Genomic DNA, 16,879 nt, shown 5'->3' on the forward strand with positions numbered 1-16,879 from the left:
TCATTACTACTACTTTCCCCTGAGCATTATGTCTTTACACTTTGGCTAGGTGGGGGGACTAGGTTATGCTGTGAGCTGCAAGTCTGAATGCGTGGGGGTCTGGAATGGTGGAGGGTTTCAGGTATCACTTCAGATTATCACATGGTGGATGGTATCAGCTGTTGCACAATGATTCTTGAGAAGAGACCTAAGTTCTGTCTCACCTGGGATGTGTCTCATCTAGTGATTTCTGGATCTAGAGGTGGAGAAGAAGGGCTTCTGCAAGGAGTCAGGGAGGAAGGAATTGACAGCATCGTCCCCCAGGCTGCTCAATTCCAGGGTTCCTCTGGTGGGTGGTGGGAGTCTTGCAGCAGAGGGTAAATGAATCACATGGAAACATCAGTGAGGCTAGCCATTTATTGATGCCACACAATGACAGGCTATGGTTACGGTCTGGTTTTAAATACCGAGGTACCCCCTGAGGTACCCCTTAAGGAGGTTGGGCCTGGCGAAGCAGCACAGAGATGCAGGGAGGGCAACGGATCAGGCCATGCACATCATGCAACCACTCTGGGGGACAGTGACAGGTAAAATTGTGCTTCCCCAACCATGTGTTTTTTTTTTTAATGACATAAAATAATACTAACAATATTTGAATTAGCAATACAAAAAAAAAAAGGAGTAGCATCAAAAAAAAATAGTAGCATCAATTATGTTGGCTAAGTTGTAGCACCAGACAGTTCATGTCATCTGTCTCTTGAAAGTAAGTCGCTATGCACTGATTCACCGTTCCCGGGGGCTTGATCCTAAAGTCAGAAAGAAGAGCTATGCCCTGTCATCTCTGGGGTAGCAATGTGTCACTTTCAGAGTTTGGAGGATTTTAACCAATTGATTGGGAAATTATGATCTGAAGCAACATAAATCCCTCAAATTGTGTTCCAGAAACTTGAGGGTTATCAAAAACAGTCACTAAACATCCGAAAGCATCACATTGGGATGACACCACCAAGTAGAGACTTGGTGTCAGACTGGACGGAGGTGCACTCTTGTTTAAGAAAACCCAACATTAAAATAAGTCATTCCGACAGAGAGGCAATTGCTTGTATCACAAAACGACTTCCTGTTTTATGAAAGTAATCACGATTTAGTCTTTTGAAATATTGTTTTCTCATAGTGTGCTGAATTATACTTCAGTGTTGAAGAATTAAATTAACCCATACGGTTCAGAGAAGAGCTACCTTTACCAGCGTGAAAGGCAATGTAAACCAAACTGGGTTTGAGAACCTTCATGTGTTGAAGCACCAGGCCCTGTGGCGGCCCTCTGTGGTTCATGGTAGACGTGTATCCAGTGTTTCTCGCCATACTTCTCACTTGCTTGTTCAAGGCGGGAGGAAAGGAGGCCATGTATGAAAACACCAACAAGGCTACTTCATACTGACCCCCGCGAGCACCCAAAAATGGTGAGACACCATCTAGGTTCTTGTCTTCAGAGTCTCCCTGTTAATGTAAGGCCCCTCTCTTTTCTCAGGCACAGGGACCTGTCAAGGTGTCAACCATGTCAGATGACTCCAGTAGCCAGCGCTATCTTTATCCTGGGGTCTAGAATGACAGATGCCACACAACTGTCTCACAACACAGCCTCAATACGGGAAGTGAATGTCCATGATGCAGGATTAGGGGCCACTGTTCTGCCTTTGAGAAACTAGAGAAAGGCCTAGAATGGTGTACCTGGCCAGACCCTCCTTCCATTTCCACCATCTTCTCCCTGTGGGTCATAAATAACATTTTGTATATTGGGAAACCTGGCCCAGTTTAGTTTGCTGAGGTCAGTAGGAATCTGGGTTTGTTCCTGAGTTCTGTAAGACTGATCAGATCTAGGTCTCCAATGACATGCGGAAGCCTGGGAGAGCAGAGCACCAGGGTAAGTTAGATCCATCTGGCTTACTAAATGAATCCCCCTGAAAGCCTATACTACGTTTCAGGGACAGTCTCTGCCAATTTCCTCATCAGGAAAAAAAAATCAGGTTCTCTTCCACTCCCATCACTGACAGTTTAAACACCTTCTCTCTAAGACTGTTATTTCACCAGAGACTGCCATCAGCCGGCAATGTTTATATTTAAAAACAGAGAATACAAGAACAAGTAATTATTACCTAGAAATAAATTCCCTGGGTTTGGTAAACATTTCTACTTTCCTCCTGTTTCTGTTCTATCTCAAATTTCATTCCGACCCGTGTCTTATTTTCCACAGGAATTTATCAGAATAATACACAGTAATGGCTTGGGAAAAAAAAGCGCATAATATAAAATGTTTAAGCCTCTGGTATCCAAGCAGTAGAAGTGGCATTGGCCAGCAACACCATTACGCATTTAACACAAGATGTATATGGACTTGCCCGCTTGTACATCTACTTATCTGTTTATATTAGTCCTGCCACCATCTAGATATTAGCACCATTTTCCAATAGCACCATTCTGCTGAATGGATAGAAAGGATAATTCAAGGGAGGTGTGGGACACTGTGCTCCATGCTAACTGTACCTGTGCACCAGTCTGAAGACATGCTGTCTTGCCCTCTGCCAAGAACCAGGTGTGAGGTCTTCCTTCCCTGGAAGCTTCATTCTGCAATGTACCCCTGCCAGCACCCCCACTGCCGCCCTGGCTCCTGGCTCGTTTTCCAGCTTCAGTTCATGTGAATACCTCTCCTTAGAAACCAGGAAAATTCACCTTGAACTTGCGACCACAGCCTACTTTGCCTCCTGATGAGTGATAGGAACATCCAGAATAAGCATTCTAACTTTTATTACACTTTTTTGGACTCCCTGACTCACCTGTTCTCTGCAAGGAAACAGATCCTTGCAAGTAACTACTGGGTGTTCTAGAAAGTAGGGCATCTTTTCCTGAGACTAGAACTTTACACTAAGTTTTTGTACTTAATACCATTGGCCCGGTTCTTGGAAATATTTTAATCTAGAGCTCCATTTTCCAACCTGAGGGCAGGCTGGGGCTGATGGGGGGTGGGTTGCAGCCATGGATGTGGCTGTAGAGTTGTCCTGTGCAAACCCCCCGGGAATGAAAAGACATTTCACCCTGAGCTGATGACTCAGGCAGGGAAGATGCTCAAGAAGGGAGAGTCAGATGGGAAGACTCATTTGCCCTTCTGCAAAGAAATGGATATCTGCCAGGGAAGTGGGAAGAAAAAACACGTTTCCTTCCTGGATTTATGTTCATTTGCTTTTTAAGAGTTTTCGTAGAAATTATCCCTAAGTCAAAAATGCCTTCCTTCTAACTAACTTAAATCCCTTAGGTTTCCTAAATCCTACAGTGCCTGCCCATTTCCTCCTCTCTGAGTGTCTCCAGGTAGGCATGGGAGCCAAACAGCCCAGATGTGGAGTCCACAGGGATTAGGGACAGACTGAGGGTGTAGCCAGCACTTTCTCTTCCTGCCCAGTTGGACACTGGGTGAAGAAAGTGGTCCCCTGCCTGGATGAACTGAAAGATTGTCCCTAAAAGCTCTCCAGTAACATTTTAAACAGCAGCTGCCCCAAGTAGGGAGGCAAAAAAAAAAAGGATGATTTCACCAATTAGTAAGATTATTTGTTCCCTGGATAAGTGTGGCTCTGCTTCCTGACACTCTTGAGGTAGTCTGGGAAAAATCTGGTCTCTCTGATTTTTATCTTTAAGGGAGGGAAAAAAGACCTCATTTCACAGACTTGCCTAACTTGGCACCTTTCCCAGGAGCTGATCCCAGGAGATGCCCGTTTCTCCTGGGTACCTCACCTGCCTATCGGGGAGCAGTGTGTATTACAGAGCCATGCCTCCTGTGAGGGACATTTTGTGGCTAAAGGAACAATGGGTTTCATTCTGAGTCAAGGCTGAACCTGAAATACATAAGTAAAACCTCAATGAAGTGGTCCCTGGGGCTAGAACAGGTCACGGTCAGCAGGCTGCAGCAGTCCATGGTGGACGGTGGCTTCCTTCTGGACTTAGGGGGCTTTGTGGTTTTTGAGCGTCTGCCGCTTTCTCGGCCGTTCGGTGTGGGCGGTGTGTGTCTGAGAACACGAGAGGCAGCACTGAGCCCTCACGGTGGGCACAGAACATTTCTTCATGGTTTTTAATGTCTGGCAGAAACTGGCTGATAACTTGTCCTTGGTGCAAAGTAAATCTGTGGGAGAAAAAAAAAAGAAATAAAGATGATCTTTTTGCAAGTGAATGAGCACAACTATTAATGGAAGACTTGATATGGCTACTAAGAATTCATAACAACAGCTGACATCTCCTGCCATTCAGTCCTGTTGTAGCAACGTTACACGTTCCCAGCCTTGCCACAGCCACCAGGTGGTGAATCCTTCCCCAATCCTGGACTTTGGGTTCAGCCCTGAGACTTGCTTTAGACAATGGGATGTTAACAGATATGATCCCTGAGGGGCCTTGGCATGTGCAGGAGGGTGAGGCTGCCCTGACGAGCTGCTGTCATCACCATTAGAAGAATCTGGCCCAAGCAGCCACTGGACATACAGGATGACAGACACACAGAGCAGACCTAGATCCAACCTACAGCTTGCAGCCCAGGCCAAGCAGAGCCAAGTAGATCAGCTGAACTTTAGCTGCCCTGTGGCTGCTGAGCAAGAAATTCATGTTTGTGGTTTTAAAGCCCTGAGTTTAGAGGTGTTCTGCAATGCAGCATTGGTATGCGGTAGCTGAATGCAATGTTTTACAGGCATCATTCCATTTAATCTTCACAGCAGTAACTATTAGGGACATACAGCTGTTCTTTGTTTTACAAATGAGGAATGTAAAACCTACAGAGGTTAAGAACTTGCACATCATTATCTAGCTGGTAAGTGGCACCGTCAGCTCTGAACACAAGCAGTTTCAACTTGAAAGCTCATGTTTTAATCAATCATTATCATTTGGAGCACCAAGCAGTCAGTCAGCCGACTAACCAATGCTTTCAAGCAAAGGATGCAGATGTATACAATGTGGTCACTGCCCTTGACAAATATGCCATGTAGATGAAGGCATAAGACATACACAAATAGTCCCCACAGTGAGCATACAACTCATTACTTAGGTTCTAATCATCCTTCTTCTCTAACTCTGGGCAAGTAAGTCCCTTAGTCACTTTGGCCCTCCTTTCCCCACACATGAAACGGGGAATTAGACTAGATTTCTCAAGGACCACCCTCGCGTGTTCAGTGGCTGGTGCTCAGACTGCACTGGCCCACATACTCCTGGTCTGGAAGGAATTCAATAAGACCCAGACGACAGATTTTTCTTTCATAAAAAGTGAAACTGTTTCAAACTTTGCTTGAGTGCCTCTCAGAGCTCAAGTTGATTTTCTTTCTCCTTTCAGAAAAGATTTGAATGGTCCGGAAGAAAAACTCCTTCACAAACGGGCTGCTGTCCTTTGTAAGTTGAACTGTCAGTAAAAGTAGAAACTGAGGTGATATCCTCTTTACCGAAATTTGTGATGGTATTTCTGCCTCTCACTGTATTTTTCACCTTCAGGTCATGAAGGCGAAAAATCCTTTCTAGCTCTTCAGAACTCATCATTCTCTTGACTGCACTTGGTTTTTTCAAGAAGAAATAAGTGTCTTTGTTAGCTGTCAGAATTCCATTTGGTTTGCAAGTTTCAAGTGCTCCTGGGACCAGGTAACATATAATGCTCTTAGAATCCCAAACCTCTTCATTGTGGATTCTTTTCTTCTTCAAGCCTCTTCTTAAATCTATTATATCAGTGTCTCTCGAGCACACAGGATACTTCTGTATACGACCTGACATTTTAGGAGTACATATTTCTGCCAAGATGTCCTACTGTGGAACAGGAATTCGAGCTCTTCATCTGCCATGTTCCCACTGGAGCAGCAGGTGTTCTCCATAGGGCCGGGGCCATGCATCATGCAGGCTGCTGTTCAGAACAAGGCAAGGATCCTTCCTGGGCTGCTGGCTTTGGAACAGGGTCCACCGTCACAGGAATGCTCTGAATTCTTAGCCAGCCTCTCCTAAAGCCCTTGTGGATGGTGGATGGAGAAGACCTCTTGGGTAGATCTTTGCCCCACATCCTCCCTGCCATGCTGAGGCTACTTCAAGAAAGGGAGGAGACAGAGAAAGTATGAAAGCTCAGCTTCCATTCCTTCTCCCCACAAAGGTTTTTGTGGGCCATGTTAGACCACATAGACTCCCTCTGTCTCAGTCTCCGAACTTGTATTATTACTGTAACATTCGTGACAACACAGCACTATGTTCCATCTTGAACTCTTCTGTAAGACGGTATGCGAGCTTTTTCCACTAAGAGCTGAAGTGTGTGACCTCTCTCGAGGGTCTGCCATTATAAAAAGGCCTCTTAGAGGCTTCCAAAGTCTTTAACCCTGTTACATGTTGAATTGTATCCTCTAAAGTTTGAGCATCCCTCACAAAGTTGAAGTCCTAATCATTGGTGCCTGTGCCTATGACTTTATTTGTAAATACTTCTTTGCAGGTGTAATTATGATGTAAATAAATTAAGATACGGCCATACTGGAGTCGAGTGGGCCCTAATTCAACATCCTTATAAAGAGAGAAGAGATGGACACATACAGTCAAGAGAGAGCCACATGAAGACACAAACAGAGGACGATGACCATGATGATGGAGGCAGAGATTGGAGTTACATAGTGATAAGCCAAGGAAAGCCAGTAACCACCAGGAGCTGAGAGCCTGGCCCTACCAAGAGCTTTGATTTTGAACTTCTGGCCTCCAGAACTGTGAGAATACGTTTCCATTGTTTTAAGCTTCTGGTAGTTTGCTGTAGCCCTAGGAAATTAATGCACTCCTCCCCACATAATAATAACTTAGGTAACAATTTATTAAGCTCTGACCACATACTAGGCAATGAGTTTGACACATACTATCTCATTTAATCCTCAGAGACATTTATGTATAGGTATGTCTATTCTTCTCCTTTTAAAGCTGAGGTACCAGAGAGGCTTAGGAACTGGCTCGACATCACACAAGTAGAATATAGATGGTGGTTTTGGAATTTGAATGTTGCTTCAGTGCCTCTAAAGCTCTGCCACCAAGAGAATGAACCTCTTGAGTTGGTGATGGGAAAGGAAGGGACCGCATGGACAGGTCTTCCTCACCCAGAATATCTTCATTTGCTCAACCCAGGGCCCTCACTTGTCAGGTTAGGTCAACACCTACATGACCCAAAGAGGCTCAGACAAGCCTGGTCTGATCTTGGGAATCATGAGATCATGAGCCCTGTTGTTCAGTGATTCTCTAGAGCCCCAGGCACATGTGGATCCTAGGGTCCTCCTGTTTGAAAGTGGGAAACTGGGAGGGAGAGTGGAGGATAGCGGTGACCTATATTGGGAGCCTGTGTTCCAGGCCTATGTTTAGCAGCTCATTTAGACAATGACTGTGAGCCCAACATCAAGGCAGGGCTTAACTGCACCAGTTCTCCTCATTATCGTAAAACAATGAAGGCTGGCTGTGTTCATCAGCCAACTGGATCCCAGCCGAAGCACACACAATGCTTATAATCAGGGGCAGCTTGGGGAGGACATCCTCTGCCTGTTCAGTATAAACCACATGTCGAGATTTAAAGGGACAGTATAAACTTGACACAACATTGTAAAATGACTATTACTCAATAAAAAAATGTAAAAAAAAAATAAAGGGACAGTATAAGCTTGTTCCCTTGCTTTCAGCTATGTCTAGGTTGAAGGATACTATTTTGCCCACAAAAGTTGAAAAATAATTTCAATTTTGTTGGCAAATAAAGTTTCTGTAAGACTTCAGGTTCCTTGAGGCCAGGGACTGGGTCAAACTCATTTCTGTATCCTCAGTTTTCAGCACTTGTCTGAGACATACCTTCTGATCAATAATATCTGCTGAATAAATGAATGAAACCTATTCATTTGGAAGAATATCTTTCAGTAGGAAGTCTGCTGGGGGGTGGGCAAGACAGAGTAGGAAGACCCTGAGCCCACCTCTTCCCACAGCTCACCAAAATTACAACAATTTACAGAGCAGCTGTTGATGAGAAAGACTGGAAGGCTGGCAGAAAAGGTCTGTTGTTTTATTAGTCTCTATTTCTGCTCTGTTCTTTGATTTCTTTCCTTCTCACTTTGGGTCTCTTCCCATTTTGCTCTTTTCCTCTTGTCTTCCACTCTGCAGCCAGCATGACTTTCTCACCTGCACTCCCCTGTCTGGAATACTTCAATGGCTCCCTTCTGCCCTGGGGATAAAGTCCAAATTCATCAGTGTGCTTGAGGAGGCTCTGTACCCTCTAGCTCCAGCTTATCCCTCTGGCCCTACTGCTTCCCAGCTCCCCTTGAACTTCGTACTTGAGTTAGACTTCTCTTCTCCCTGGTTATAGCAGACACTGAAAGCTGCTCCGGGAACCTCTCACCTGACTTCTCTACTCGTCCTTCACTTCCTCCGGAGGCCTTCCCCGCTCTCCCCAGTTTACATTTGACACCCTCCCCGAGTACTCTCGTAACATCTTTACCGCCCTTATCAGGGTCTCGTGGTGGGCGGTTTTCTTCCCTGTCTGACATTATGTTTAACACATTGTAAGTGCCCCCTCCAACATCTGTCGAGTAAATACAGGATTTGTAAATAAACCACCCCTAGGGAAAGCCCTGGCATGTGCGCTCTAACAGCAGCCTCTGTGGAATGCCAGCCCTCAGTGCTTGGAGGCCGGTGAGCAGCCAATTAACAGACCACTGGTTTCACTGCCACTCACCCTCAAGGACCTCTGGAAGAAGGCCACCACTGGTGGAGGGCCTTAAATAGCTGCAAATTCACTCTCCCTGGCGGTAGCCGTGGGCTGATGGCTGACGAGCGCGGGTGTAGGAACATCCACCTCACTGGCCTCAGAAGCAGACAACCCTGAATTTTACCTTTCACCCTGGAGCTTCCCTGGGGGCCCGGCTGAAGCTGGGACTGTGCCTGAAATGGCAGCCTGGCCGCTTCTCTGTTTCACTTTCCCCACGCCTTCAGTGGTCCTCCAGGGGACCCCTTACTTAATGAGTCCCTTGCACACAAATTTGCACTCCAGAATCCATTTCCGGGGAACCTGACCTCAGACAGTGCTGCTTGGCTGACAGAAAGGGCCATTCAGTTGACTGAGTTCCTGAGAAAGGCTGGATTTTTTCTCAGGAATCTTTGAATAAATAGAAGTGATTCTGTTTCTCATCTATGCGGGATGAGGTCAGCATGAACGTGCTTTGAGAAGAGCACTGATGTGCTACTTCCTTAAGGAATTAGCGTCAAACTTCACCAAATCAGACAGACGGCTCCCAGGGGAGCTGGCTGGCCTCTTCAGCATTAAGATGCTCCGCTCAGGAAAGGGGACAAAAAACTACCCACAAACCCAGCCATGCAGGACAATACCTTATTTACAAAAAGCTCTGTCCCCATTGAGCAAAGCCATTCACCTACCAGCATTCTTCTGGCAAGCCTGCTGGTTGCATTTTTTGAATTCTGGTGGTCTGGGTTCGTGATCACACAGGCATCGGTTTTGGTCTTCAGTTTTATTGTTCTCTGAGGAAACACACTGGACAGTCCTCTTCTGAAAGCCACCTCCGCAGGAAGCAGTGCACTGGAAGAGAGGGGTGCGGGGAGAGGGTCAGGATCCTTCCCCAGGATCACCAGGGGAGCGCCAGCAGAACCCCGCTAACCCCACTGCGGTCAAGAAGGGGAAAGTTTCAATTAGCCAAACTCTTTTTGAAGGAGTCATAGAATAAAGGCACTCATAATTTGGAGATGTGAATTTAGGAAGGGTTTATACCATAGATCGTGTGAACTGAATCTGGCTTAATTTACTATTCAGTTCTCTGTAGAATGTGGACTGAGGTTGACTCGCAAGCAAAATGGAAAAAAAACAAACCCATCATACCTGGGCTCTAATGCCTCAGCAGTCCAGTTTTTCTGAACTAGTTTTGATTTGAGGCTGGGACTCAGATGTGGGGAGACAGGACAGGGCTACAAAGAAAGCTGAGAGAGGATAAAAAGGGAAGTGGGAGAGGAAAACCAAGACGGCATGGAGAGAGTCTGGATGGACCTAGGGCACCACGTGCGGTCTCCAGCCAGCTAACAGACAAGACTCAAGTCATGTCATGATGTGGCTGCTTGGAAACAGAAGGGAGATTCTCTGGCCTGTGAAAGCAGCTTATGTAAGATGATTCTGAATGTGTCTGAATTTACCATACACACACGTTCTTTTAAAAAAAAATTATTTCTATTGCAGTAAAATGTATAAAACATAAGATTTACTATTTTAATCATTTTTCAGCTTACAGTTCAGTGCCTTAAATACATTCATTCTGTTCTTTAATCATTACTACCATCCATCCCTAGGACTTTTTTATCTTCCCAAATTGAAATTTTACACCCATGAAATAAGAACACCTCATCTCTACTCCCAACTCACACTGCCCCAGCCCCTGGCAACCACCATTCTATTTTTTTGTCTCTATGAATTTGATTATTGGAGCTACCTCATATAAGTGAAATCTTACAATACTTGTCCTTTTGTGACTTGCTTATTTCAATTAGCTTAATGTCTTCAAGTTTCCTCCACGTTAGAGCATGTGCCAGAATTTCTTCTTAAAGGTGGAATAATATTCCATGTATGTAGATATTGCATTTTCTTTATCCTTTCACCCAGTGATAGACACTTGGGTTGCTTCCACCTTCTGGCTATTGTGAACCGCATACACTCTTGTAATTTACATTCTATTTCATGTTCTACTACTATTAACCTCATCTTATATAATCACAATCCAATTTCGATTATATAAGGCAGAAATCAATTCCTCTTTCTTCATCCTGCATGGCAATTAGATCTAAGTGTGCTAAACACAGCCTGAGCTTTCAGTAAATACTCATTGACTGATTGATGGGCTGAAAAAGACTTCTGCATGGCAAATTCTGGAAGAATCACTAGGCCCAAAATATTTCACTGGAAATATTATTGGTCACCAAGATTATTAGACTAAAAATAATACCCACACTCGGACACCACTGCAACTCAGCATACTGCTATTAAACCCTGTTTCCCACAAAACTCCAGTATGGAACAGGAGGAAAACATCAACTTTTTCTTAAAATCCATCGCTTATTTTACTCAACTCTTCATAAAGCCTAGAGCAAGGTGATCAGCATGGAACTTCGTGTTTATTTTATAAAGTCAGAGATTACTCTGATTAAACCTAAAGGTAATTTTAGTGAATGCGCATCGAATTCTCCTTGGAGATGGACAAGAAAAAGGTAAAAACTACGCAACTGATCCTGAGTCAATCAAAGCATGACGGGGGACAGAGAGAAGAACAAGGGAAATGAATCAAGCCAGAATGGGGTAAAGGGCACCGGGCCAGCGCTCAGGGGGACTTGGGCTTTTTCACTGACTGCATATTGCCCTGGGTCTCACTCCACCTCTCTCTCTCTCCCTTTGTAAAATAAGGTTTTTAGTTAAAGAATACATGACTTCGTTCCCTGTTTTCTGCTTCTAAGGGTCTGATGGAAGAAGCCTGGGCTGGTCCTGGGTGCCGAAGTCCCGCAGACCTCCTTGGGCAGGGCAGACTGAGATGGAAGAGCAAATTCCAAGCCAAGCGCAAAAATAAGCAGAGAGATCACTGCCTGTGCACTTATGAGCTAATTAAACTAACTTGTGACTAAGAAGTTGCAGGAATTGTATGTAACTGGAGGATTAAGCAGGAAGCATAGTTGCTGATTTGGGTTTTGTTAATTGTGGTAATGCTGTGAGTTTGGAATTTTAGAGAGAAGGTACCTTTTTTTTTAATTTATTGATTTATTTTATAATTGGTTTTGCACATGGGTTTAGAAATACAGGAAATAAGAATTAAAAGAAAAAATCTGGCACTTAAGTCTTACAACTGAGGAAATTGAGACCCAAGTTCATACCGAAGGGGGAGCAGAGGCAAAATCTAAGTCTTTGCACTGCTCTGTACTTGAGTGAATTTAGGCTTGTGCACATACTGATCATGCATATAGATTTCATGTGCGTAAACACAGATCTCTCAACAGGTCTTCACGTGCATTTTTATGTGTGATCCTCATGAGAAGGTACCTTTCTTAATGTCCAGTTTCACTTCTTTGTATACAATAAAAATTAAAAAAAATTCTTTGTGCAGAACTGAACCCCCAAAACAGTTTCCTCACCTCACCAGAAATCCTAGGCTATCTATTTAGATTTCAGATGAGGCACTGATGAGCTGGTTGTAAGTTCCATGGGTGGCAGTTATTGAGACATGGCTTTACATAAGGTGATCAGGAAAAGGAGTTTCATGTTTGTTTTATATGCAGTTTTTTCCTCTTGAGGCTAAGCTGGTCCTCTGCTTTTATAGACCTCGGTTGGGGCTGGGGCTGGGGACGTGACACCACTTAATTGTGTGTATTTTCATCACTTAATCCCCGGTGAGATGAGCCCTTTCACCTCCACCAACTGTGCCTGATTCCAAGGTCTCTCTTGGTTTACTTCTCCAAAGAGAAAACCTCCAGGCTATGGTCAGGATGCAGGAAAGGTTCTAAAGATCCAACTGCTTCTCTTACAAACTTTCACCCAACTCCCATTTTCCTTCACCCTCACCTCTGCCTTCAGAGGTGCCTGGAAATCTCTGCTGTGGACAGTTTTTAGCTTTCTTTGGCATGCTAAGTCGATTGTAAGTTTGGTTAAGATGCTTCCAGCTGCCAAAATTTTATTGACCACCCTCCTCTCTTTGCTCTTGTCTCTAATCCTTTTCTTTGTGGGTTTGTTCCACTTTCAGTTATTTTTTTTTTTAATCTCCTGCCTATTTAATGAAGTTTTGGGAACAGAGGCAAATGCGTATGTTCAGTCCATCCATATGTCTTACTTGAATTCTATAACTTGTCCTTTTCACTTAAAACTAGGTCAAGGGAAATTCCAAAGGCTGGCTTGGCAGGTGTTAGCCACCTCCACTGTCCCCTATTCTTTGATATGCACAATGGATGGGTTCTTAATACATAGCTCTTCCAAGGAAACTTTAACTCATGTCCACCTCCAAGAGGCGGCTACTTCTACCTCCCTCTAAGGAAATTTTGAACTTCTGTTGGAAATTTTTACATCTCAGAAATATGGATCTACCTCATTCTTAAAAGGTCTGTACTATAATATATTAATAAAGTAACCAGTTCTTCCATCAATAGATGTTTCGATTATTTTCAGGAATTGCTATACAAACAGCGTGGCCATTAACATTCTTTAGAGTCATCTAGGGTTACATCTGATGCAGTATCTGTAAGTTAAATGATTAAAGGTAGAATTTCTGGGTCAGTTTATGTATTTTAAGTTTCTCACTGATTTTAACACTTCCTGTTCTAACTTCACACAGATGACTATACCTGAAGAAATACACTGGAAATTTGGCTGAAGTAGCACACAAAACTTCACAATTTACAACCTTAGTGATACCTAAATGTCAAAAGGAGGAGCAGCCTGCATTCTTTCAGAAAAATGATGGTGTTTTTTGGACAATTTCTTCTTCTCAGTGTGCACCCTAAGAGCTCAGTATGCTTCACACATCATTACTACTGTCATGTTTACTGGGATATCATCATCATTCCTGCCAGAAAGAAAACTGCATTACCAACTTCCCTTTACAATGAATGATAAGGTACAACAAATGATAAAAGTCTCAGGGAATTGATGGTAAGACTTAAAAATGTTCATCTATGGTTTTTAATCTATGGAATTTTGTGTCCCTGAGTGGGCTCACATTAATAGCATTTCTATGACAGTTCATATTGGATCAGATTTTCTTTTCTGATGGTCACACTTGATTTGATTAGTGATGCTTATAATTGTTACACAGGGCCCCGGGGTATTTATGAAGTGCCTACTCCAGAAACACATCTTTATTTGTTGAGCACAATCTTTTCAGGTTGTGAAATCAAAGACGGAGGAGGAAAACTGGTTTCAGAATAACTGAACTACCAATAAATAGAAAATAAAGTAAATTTCCAAGGGAGATATTATAAGGTGCCTAAATGGAAATTAACTAATCTTCATATGAAAAGTAATACAACTGGATGACATTTTCTGTTGTTCCCATGAAGCATGGGGTAGGGTGAAAACAGGGTATTCACAGCTTAGTAAGATGCATAACCAGAAGCCTGCCTGAACACCACAATCTCTTTCAGCAACTTATCATGAATCGGCATTAGATGCCAATGAAAATAGGGCATTCATAGAAAATACTATGGGTCCTGTCTGTCTAAGAGAATGGTTGATGTCATTCTTCATTGTCTACTAGGCATTTTTTTAAGCTATAAAATAGTAAAATATGTATTTTTATGCTAATTAATTAATGCAGAGTGTTCCTTTAGCAATAACAATAACAAGTCATCTTGTTCTTCCTGGATTTGAGTAGGGTAGTGTTCAGAGACCAACACAACCTTGAGTCAGATGCACCAGCAAGAGCCTTTTTCAAGAGTATATGCCAGCCTTCAAATTGATCATGGCCATGCAGGTACAACTGCACAGCAATAGCAGTGAAAATTACCAAGAACAGAGCAACCTAAAAATATCTGGGGACATGAAGTTTGACAAAATACTGCATTGGCCTGTATTATAATTTTCATCATCAAAATACACAAAAGCAAATTACTTTAAAAGATATTAACAGTTGAGGGGATAGTGTATCAGGTCCTCTTGACTGCCCTGTCTCCCAGCTGTTGGCCTTTGATGGGCCCAGCTGAGGTGGTAACCAACTTCACAGAAGCACAACCTACTGGCCTGCACCTCATGCCCATGTTATGTGTCCTTCACCTCCAGCCTCTGGGTTTTCTTGTTGCCAATAAGATGCAAGACACAGTGGGACCTGCCCACACATGAATAACCCAGGATGATGGGGGATGCTAGCCTTCTAAGGGGAGACTTTTTACCCAATCCTGGGAGACAGGAGCCAGTAGACAATCACCTATCTTCCTGTCTTTGGACAAACTGCTCTAAGAGGAAGTAGTTCAGAGAGCTTTTAAAAGACCTTCTTTCCAGAGTAATCACTTTCTCTTGATAGCCAGCAGTGGTGAGTCAAGAAAAGTGGTCAGCCTGGTAATGCACCACCTCGTACTTGATTCCCCCCTTCCCTGCCTCCTTCCTCTCTTCAATCACTCCTAATTCCCTGGCATTGTATTTCCTAATAAAATATTAGGTTTTGCCTCAAGTCTTTATTTTCTAGAGAACCTAGGATAAAACAAGTCAGAGTGATGGCAGAACCTCCCTATGGGAGAATTTCTTTAGTTTCAGTGTCACTGATGGCCTTATTTCTACAATAAATACACTTTGTAAAAATTATTAATATTTCCCTCATTTACTGTTGAATTATTTTGTCTGTCTTTCCATCAGATGTGTTGGCCATCCAGCAAACTGACCTGCAGGTTGACAAGAGACCTGAAACTCACTAAATTGTGCTAAGCCTCAAGTTTCAGGGCATAGGCTACTCCCATTTGTTCTAGAAAAAGCCAAAGGATTCAAGATATTAAGGCTTAAAATCACCTTTCCTTAGACTTTGAGCCTCTGGGATAGTTTTTGGTTTTTGATCTTTTCTCTTTTGGAAGGATTTGATCTTTTTCTCTTCCGAAATCAGGACTGTTAACATTGACCACCAGGTCAGCTATGGGTCAATTTTTAGCACACTTAGAGGTATTAGAGGGCAGAAGAGTAAAATATAAAACTGAAATATATAGAAACACACTTCAAATCAATGGATACATTAAACCTTTACAGGGATTAAATATGACTTTTAAAATCAAATGAAAACAAATGCTATTTTTTAAAAAGACTAAAATAAATTAAAGAGACTGTAACTGACTCTTACCAGGTCCCAGTTCCCAGTAGCCCAGTGACAGCAAGGGTGCCCGTTGCAGGGCGCGGTGGACATGGGCCTCTTCGTCCAGTCACAGAGGCCTCCTGGACAGGTCACTCCTCTCTCCTGAACCCCGCCTCCACAGGACCTGGAACACTGGTTCACAACAGGGACAAAGTCAGGTTAAAAATCACATGGTATCATTTTCAAAGATAAGGGAAAAATTTTTTTTTCCCCAGATATGATCTCCCTATGGGTAGGGGGCATGTCTTTTTTCTTGGTATCTTCAGCACCTGACACTGACCTGGCAGATGTGGGTATTCAGTAGATGCTGAATAAATGTCTACTTTATTTAAAAACATACTTGACAGTTTATCCCTAGTTCCATTCCCTGTATTCTATCCCCTTCCCTGCTAATTATTTAAAGAGTTGTTTTTTTTTAAGAAATAAGAAAATGAATGTTTCAGGTAAATCTTGAACAAGCAATTATTTTTATTATGATGCATTGTTAAGTTCTAAAGAGACAGATGTATATAGTATAAAACATAATTTCTTCTTAGAGTAGAGATTCCCATGATAGCTGAATAAATTATTTCAAGGAGGGATAAAAAAATCCGTTTGGTGCTCACTGGCTCAGGGTTACCTGGGATGAGACCTGGCTTATCCCAGTACATCACAAAGCTGGCAGCAACAAGCAGGCCCAGATACCTTAACTCCAAATCTAGGCAGATGCATCTGTTCACCATAACATGTGTTCCTAGTGTCTTCAAAACCGTGTATATTTAGATGTTTTTCTCCAAAGTATGTGAAAATAAAGACTTCAGATAGTCAAAACAGCTATTATCAATTTTTTAATAAAGAACTCAAGAAAAGACAGAAAAACTCAACAGAATTTTCTTTATATTTTTTTACTACTATTTTTGTCATGTGCCTTGTTACTGAGAATATTAGTATCTATGCTGGAATCTATACCACCTGTGCCAGGGTCCTTTCAATGACCACTCAGTCATTTCAAACAACAGCAGTGAAATAAGCCCCAGGACTCAGCCCTCCCACCAGCAGGC

The 16,879-nt window shown here is 43.0% G+C and overlaps 1 protein-coding gene across 3 annotated transcripts in view; it reads right to left on the reverse strand.

Annotated features, from left to right (window-relative positions):
- Window positions 1-382: 382 nt before the first annotated feature.
- The window catches only part of ADAMTS12 (ADAM metallopeptidase with thrombospondin type 1 motif 12), a 287,771-nt gene continuing 271,274 nt past the window's right edge, over window positions 383-16,879 (reverse strand). For all 3 annotated transcript variants that reach the window (XM_045517090.2, XM_010955560.3, XM_074356860.1), the window contains 3 exons: window positions 15,828-15,971; window positions 9,412-9,571; window positions 383-4,144 (listed from right to left, as the gene is read on the reverse strand). In XM_045517090.2, coding sequence (XP_045373046.2) covers window positions 3,966-4,144; window positions 9,412-9,571; window positions 15,828-15,971 — 483 coding nt within the window. In that variant the 3' untranslated portion in view covers window positions 383-3,965. The remainder of the gene's footprint in view (window positions 4,145-9,411; window positions 9,572-15,827; window positions 15,972-16,879) is intronic.

Source organism: Camelus bactrianus, chromosome 3 (assembly GCF_048773025.1).
Source record: "Camelus bactrianus isolate YW-2024 breed Bactrian camel chromosome 3, ASM4877302v1, whole genome shotgun sequence".
NCBI lineage: Eukaryota > Metazoa > Chordata > Mammalia > Artiodactyla > Camelidae > Camelus > Camelus bactrianus.